We start from the raw sequence: 7,778 nt of genomic DNA on the forward strand, positions 1-7,778 counted from the left end.
TTTCCCCATCGCGTGAATGCCATTTGAGTTTGAGTGAAATTATTTTCGGGTCCGCCTTTGTGACATTAGGTGCAGACCCAGACGTATAATGGCCAAGGCGACAATTTGTCAATACTCTAATTGAAGTAGCAGCGGCAACAGCACAAATGGCATACATCTAGGCGTCTAAGCAATCAGCAGTGTGTTATGCTTGCTTGTAAATAGTGTCATGAACCCGGCGTGACATTGCTAATGTGGGTTGGGAAAGGAAAATTAAATGCAGATTGCTGACAGCGACAATGACATGGGCGGCCAAATAAGGCAAGCCAGATTAATTGGATTGATAAAAGTAAATGACTAAATGCACAGAGATTAAGTAGCTGAGCATATTTCTGTGGACTACGGTGAAAGTTGGCTTTGAGTTTATGAAGAAAAGGTACGAAGTGAAGAAGACAACCATATTTGTATATGTAGGTTTAAATGTCAAACTCTGCTAGATGTAAAGATGCGAGTTTAATTATAAGAAGCAAAGAGTTAAAAAAATAATAGTTTGTTATCATAGCATAATGTTTTACTTACCCATTTCTTATATGTACAGCGTTATTGGATTATCAATCAGAGTCTTAAAGTGAAAGTTAACCAACGGCCTTAATTAATAGGAATTTGCGTATCTTTGTACCTTTTCTAGTAATAAATACGTAAATTTAAAGAAACTGCTCAGTAGATCGCAAACTCGTTGATGAGATTTGCTAAAAAGTGGGGAACCAATGACAATTTCCATCATCTTCTAAAGAAGGGCTTGTTCCCTTAAACTACGCCTCAGACCAGATTTAAAGAGAAACTCTCATTAAACTTCACTTTATAAAATTAAAATAGAATTTTAAATCGAAAAACTACCGCTAGACCAGATGGACAACTTTGACAATATGTTCTTTTATACGTGAGCATCTGCGTTACTCTTCTGAACCAATTATTTTTCTCGTTTGGCACTGCAGCCGCATCAAAACCGCAGCATCGTCATCCATGCGTACAACATGTCCAAGCCACAGCAGTCGTTGTTTTTTTATTCGCTTAACTATGTCCATGTCGTTGAAAAGCTCGTACAGTTCGTCATTCCATCTTCTTCGCCGACACGAATGGGGCAACAGATCTTGCGTAGAATAGTTCTCTCGAAAGTTCCCGCAGCGATTCAAACTGGCAAGCTCTTACGATTTTTTACATCAACAGATTGAAAAAGTCGAACGAGAGAGAAACATCTTATCTTAAATCACATTTGGTTTAAAGGGGCGCTGAGAGGTCCGCCCCAATTTGGACGGAGCTGAAAGAATAATACTTCTTTTACTCAGTGAGAGGGCAAGACCAAGATGAATTTATTTACGTAAATATTTATTCAGGCAAACATTTTTTGAATATGTGCTTAGGCCAATGGTAACCATCAGTTACCACCTCTGCATGATTGTAAGTCATGCAGTGACCCATTGCAAATATATCGATAAATATATCAAAAAAATATGTATATCGATAAATATATCGATTACAATATCGATAAAATTAACTTTAAAAATATCGATAAATATATCGATAACATCATCCATAAATATAACGATAATAATATCGATTATTGTATGGATAAAATCTCGATGTAGCCTTGAGAATTCCAAAATATGTAGTTCCAACAAGTATGAAAGTCTAAGTTCGGGCGGAGCCGAACATTAAATACCCGGCGCAAGTATTAAATATATGTTTTTTCACCTTTCCGAAACCTACCGCTAGATGGTAAGCCGAAGTGTATCAATTTTGAGTAAATTAGCGTCCTTAAATTTCGAAATATTGCAGTTTCAAGCATTTCTGAAATTAACCGTTATATGAAATGTGGCCGTAATTTTAGTCCGAAGTCAATAATTTTCAATATTTTGATTTTGTGTGGAAAGCACATTAACCATACTGAGTTTGGTACAAATTGGTAGAACGGTTACCGATATACATATATGTGATCATAAATGGGCGGTGCCATGCCCATTTTCCAAACTTTTACCATAAACGTGTTTGGTAAAGAATTGTTGCAAGCATCAATTTTTAATAAATTAGCTTTAATATTTACTGATTTTCGAAGATTTTGTTTTTCTCTAAATTACCGTTATATGGGATGTGGGCGTGGTTATTGTCCGTACCAAGGCCAACAACTGTGCGAAGTTTGGAAGAAATTGATGGAGTGGTTCCAAAGATATACATAATATTATGTAACTATAAGTGGGCGTGGCTACGCCCATTTTCCAAAAAATTATAAGATTCTTATTTTTCGTCTGAAAATTATTGTAAATATCAATTTTGAGTGAATTATCTTCAATAGTTACTAAAATATTGCACTTTTCGTATTTCTGGAAATTACCGTTATATGGGAAGTGGGCGTGGTTACAGTCCGATTTCGCCCATTTTCAGTACCAACCTACCTTGGATTAATGAAAACCTACATACCCAATTTCGTTGAGATATCTCAATTTTTGCTCGACTTATCGTGTACACAGACGGACGGACAGACAGACATGGCTTAATCGACTTCTCTATTCATTCTGAGCATTTATGTATACATTTGTCTATATGTATCTTGATTCGTTTTGGCTGTTACAAACAACCGTTATGTGAACAAAATTAATATACCCTTGTGCACAAATGCGCTCGGGTATAAAAATCCCGAAGATTACTATATAGTCCAAAGAATCCCGAAGTTGTCCCAAAAATCCTGAAATATGATTAGTTAGTCGCGAAATACCCCACGCAATCGGCTTGTCAAATATACTTCAAACCTACTCTTCCCATTTCGCTCTACACCATTCAAACATGACGCGTTCAAGCGAAGACATTTAATTTTCTTGCGGTTCACAATGTAAAAAAGCTTGGTTTTCTTCCATTTTTCTCTCTAACGTCCTCACTTTGTGAAAAGTAAGTTGCGAATGAGGCGATTTTACCATACACAATGCAAGCGGTTTGATCAAACGTCAACATGGCGACCAGAAAAAGAAATTAATTTTCTTAGGTTAAACAACTCCGATTTGAAAACACGTAAGCATGGAAAGACTTCATTTCCAAGTGAATTTCAGCCTCATTCAATTTGAATTCAAAGTGAGTTCGATTGAAATTCGGTCCGAAGTGAATTGCAGAACCTGCCTGAGAGTTTTCTTTTCCAAACCGAATTCCAACAGTTCTTAGAAAATGCTCATAACAGAAAAAATAGGCTATTTTCCAGTCAAAAAAAAACTCCTCCAGTAGTTTTTAGAAACAACGATTCATAAAATACTCTGCTATGTATATCACTATAACAATAAAAAATTCTTAATGATTTTAGCAAGGTTAAAATTTCTATATTTGTATACATAGTTTTATGATAGTTACCCAACATATTTAGCAAAAAGCAGAGCAATCAAGCGTTTAGGAAGTTAATGTGACTGTTAAATGGCGCCAGAAGAGGATTGTATCCCAGAGTATGATAAACAATTGCATATGCATATACTAATATATGTATCACATGTATTGCATGTAACATTTTTGCATTCACATACCAGTACGTCCAGAAGGAGAATTCCTTTTAGAAAGAAACTTCACTTAGTACATTCGTATCAGAGTTTTTGTAACTATGCTCGAATATAATTATGCTCAAGGTAAAAGGACTCTAATTATAGAAAAGGAGTATAAGCTTCCCAGCATGGCTACTATGTGTCTACTCTTTCCCCAAAACAACTAGAATCCGCCAGAAGAAGTTTTTGCAGCTGCTTAGGTACGCTAAGCGTGCGAGCAGAAAAGATGTTCAACTCCGTTGCTGCTATCAGTAATTACAGCCCGGAAGACATTTCCAACCTATTTCTTAACTGCCGCATCATCTCAGTGAACTCAGTAGTTTTCTGTGCAAATTTCCGGCGGCAACTCAGTTGTCGGCAAAACACCCCATCCACAGCTCCCTTTGCAGCAAACCTTAACAGAAAATAGAAGGGTCAATGGAGACTTGTTTAATGGCTCGCAAAAGTAAATGTTGAATATTTTGTAAAAACACGCGCACTTAATAGCCTGGAAAGTTAAACGGCATAAAGGCAATGACTGCCACAATGGCAAAGCGCCTTCAAGTATGCAACACAATTGCCAAAGAAAAAGAAATGGTAATTTGCGCTTGTACTTTCTGGCGTAAAAGTACCTACATATGTAGTAGTAGCACTGAAATCGGTAGTATTCTCGGTAATTGCATTGCCACCGCAAGCAAGCTAATGAAGCCATTTTAGAGCCAAGCTTGCCGGGAAATTGCAGTGTTGAGTGGTTGGATTAATTTGCGGTGCGCAAATAGTCAACTGCCCTGAGTGGAGTTAAATTCTTGAAATCTAAGAGGCGACAATTAGCTATGCAAGTGGTGGGGTACGAAGGCACCTAAAATGGCTTGAAAAGACCAAAGGTGCGCACACACACAGACGCAGACATGCCTCAAGAGCGCGCCATTTTATTTATTTAGTGCTTCAAGTGATAGTGTCGCGAAAATGTGCGCCGTAAAGTTTGTTGTGATTTGTGGCAGCTATGGGTGCAAATGGGAGAGGCAAGCCAAATTTGACTGCGCCTCCGGTCGGCATGGGTTAATACTCGAAAAGCATTCCCTGCCTGGCAAGCTGATTTGATCGGAGCAAGCGATTGGAGTGTCGATTTAATTACTTTGCGTTTTAACTTAAATGAAATAAGTTGGTAAATGTTGCGGTTTTCAATATGTCGCTTTAGTAGTGTTTCGCTTTTACATACATTTTTTTGCTACTAAGGAGTATCTAGTATACTGCATTGTGGAGTTTAATTAAACATTTTAATAGCTTTAAACCAAAGTTTTTCGAAAGCGTATATTTTTAGTTTTCATTAAATTATACCCTTGCTAGATAATTCGATCTAAAATTTTGTTTGTATTCTGCTCTATGGTCGTATTTGAATGAGATCATCAGAGCCAGAGTAGCCTAACTGACATTAAAAAAAAATTGTTTGAAGTTCTATTAGGTGCTTTTCGCATGTGTTTCGTAGCAGGTGTTGTGATGATTCCACCTCATCATTCCATCATCCTGGCCCCGCAAACTTTACCTACTTTTTGCAGATATGTAAAGTCGTTTTCCTAAAATACTATTTTCATTTTTATGAAAAAATATTCAAACTTTAACTGGGAACAATTTTTTAATCAAAATAAAATAAATAGATGGATAAATAAACAAGTTTTAATAATTTTTTTATGAAATTTTCCAAGTTCAAGGTTAATCTTTTTCCATTCGCAACGCAGACTTGAAATTAAAAATCTTGAGAAAATACCTGATCTAGGAAAACGGTAATCTACGACCCAAAATTAAGTTTACGTATCTCGGCGTTTTTTGAGTCATTTTAGTGTTCCTACAGCGTAATCTTCCTAATTATATATTTCAGTATTTAAATGCTCTAAGATGCAGTTGAATCACCTTCGGCGGATATAACTGCTTGGATCCGGACAGGCATTGAAGCAACGAGGTTTTACAGAATTTCGTTTGAAATATTATGCTTCCATATCTTGTTAAGTACTTTTTACAGTCCTGCCTTAGAGTCTGTGTTGAGCCAGTTTCTTTTTCACGATTTATCATAGATGCTCAATCGGGTTCAAATCGGAAGAATTTTCTAGCCGCGCCATATGTGATATTCTAAGGACTGCAAACATTTTCTTCATCTGTAAGAAACAAAATGACGGCAGATGATCTAAACATGAGGAGGTATCGGTGATTGAATACGGTATCAAAACTTAATGATTTTGCCCGTTGACAGGATGCGGAGTCGTCCTGAAAGATGGCCTAACAAATATGCCTGCCCATATTTTTCTTCCACGACGGGGACGATACCATTGTATGTTAAATGAAACAAAAGAGCGCCGATGAAGAAAGTATGTAAGTGAATTAAGCCTGGGAGTTTAACAAAAATACCCTTTTCGAAATTTATGCATATTTTGAACTAGTTACACAGTAAATAACATATACATATGTGTGTACATTAGTTCGGGTCAATTTCTATGGGAGATTTTTTCGACTATTTATGTGCGTATAGCACAGATGGATCTAAAATCAATTTGGAGTTTTCCAAATTCCGAAAATTGGTTTCGAAGAAAATATCATAATGTTCACTGTTACGCCCTCTGGTGGAATTTTTAAGAAAAATATGTGCATAAACGGATTCGTCATACCAAAAAACCCTTTCTAACATATTTTTATACACATTTTAAGCACTTCTTTACTACATTTGGCAAACTCAAAATTAATATTTGAGCCATGGTTTCTTCGGCAAATTTGTTTAAAATTACATATGTGCTATACGCACATAAGTAGTCGAAAAAATCTCCCATAGAAATTGACCCGACCTAATGTACATACATATATGTTCTTTATTGTGTAAATAGTTAAAAAAACGCAAACATTTCAAAAAAGTACAAAATGGTATTTTAGTTAAACCTCTAGGCTCACTTCACTTCACATACTTTTTTCATCGGCGGTTGTTTGTTTCGTTTAAGTCGGCAAATATTTATGTTTAAAAGAATTTTCATGCCAACCTTTTTATTACGATTTGATCGTAAAAATTCCCAAAGGAACACTTTCACTCATTGCTCTAAGCAATTTACATTATTTCCATCCCTGAACGGAACCCACAAATTTGCCATTCAAATCGTTTAGCGGTTCACAGAACTAACAAACTCCACAGAAAACCTTTGCTACTTCGGCAAGCCACGTATTTGCGTCTTAAAATGTTGCTGCTTTTGTTGTTTCCTTTTGCGTATTGTGGCTTCAACCTCGATATTTCCTTTATAACTTTTTGTTTCAGTTTTATTACCTACCGCTAGGCATAAACGTTTTATACGATGGGTATTTAACATTTATTGTTATTTAAATATAAAAAATATTTAAGATTTTCATCAGCTAATGTTTTACACGCCCTCACCGAACAAGCTACTATGTATAACCAAAACAAAGAACCTACAATGTGCCTTTTAACTATGTACATATCTACTTTTAGTATTATTATTATTTTTTTCATTAAAAACCTCCACTGCGTATCCCTCCCTCCACTTCCTTCACCATACAAGCGTATAATTAATAGCTATTTCCCAGTTTTATTTGCATGCCGCTGTAAATAAAATCGCTAACACAAAAATGCAATTTGTTTACAAAATTTTATCTACTTAAATTTACATTTAATATTAAGCACATTCGTTAATACTTTTTTTATGTACAAACAATTGTGCAAACTGAGACTTATGTACAATCTTGCTTACCTTCTCTTAATTTTTTTTTTTCGTTTCCTTTGCAGTGCGATGAGCCATTATCCGCTGGTGACATTGTGGTCTTTGCTCAACGTGTCGGCTCGCAGATTTGCTGGCATCCTGGTTGTTTCGTTTGTTGCGTTTGCAAGGAATTGCTTGTGGATTTGATTTACTTTCATCGTGATGGCAATCTCTATTGTGGCAGACATCACGCCGAGACGCAAAAGCCGCGCTGCTCAGCTTGCGACGAGGTAAATGTGGAAATAAGTGAATGTTGTTTGTTTACTTACATATTCGCAGATTGCATTCCTTCTTGCCACTGGCTCTCGTGGCTTATGGTTTTGTTGGCAAATGTATTTGTGGAAATTGTGTGTGGATTTAGAGGATTTCGCATATTTAAATTGCATTTTCATCTGGTTTACATTTTAAGCGTATTAGAGTAAGTTTGGATTTAGAGCTTGGTTCTTTAGATATAATCAGTATTGACATTTATTTGTTTGCGATTGCGAGCGAAGCTTCT

At 36.1% G+C, this 7,778-nt stretch overlaps 1 protein-coding gene across 1 annotated transcript in view; it reads left to right on the forward strand.

Moving 5' to 3' along the window:
• Positions 1-7,305: 7,305 nt before the first annotated feature.
• The window catches only part of esn (espinas), a gene marked incomplete at its 5' end in the record, with an annotated part of 24,107 nt that continues 23,634 nt past the window's right edge, over positions 7,306-7,778 (forward strand). Inside the window, one exon of the mRNA XM_017625664.1 lies at positions 7,306-7,509. Coding sequence (XP_017481153.1) covers positions 7,306-7,509 — 204 coding nt within the window. The remainder of the gene's footprint in view (positions 7,510-7,778) is intronic.

This window comes from Rhagoletis zephyria, unplaced genomic scaffold (genome assembly GCF_001687245.7).
Source record: "Rhagoletis zephyria isolate East Lansing unplaced genomic scaffold, Rhagoletis_zephyria_1.1 Rzeph_scaffold_04164, whole genome shotgun sequence".
NCBI lineage: Eukaryota > Metazoa > Arthropoda > Insecta > Diptera > Tephritidae > Rhagoletis > Rhagoletis zephyria.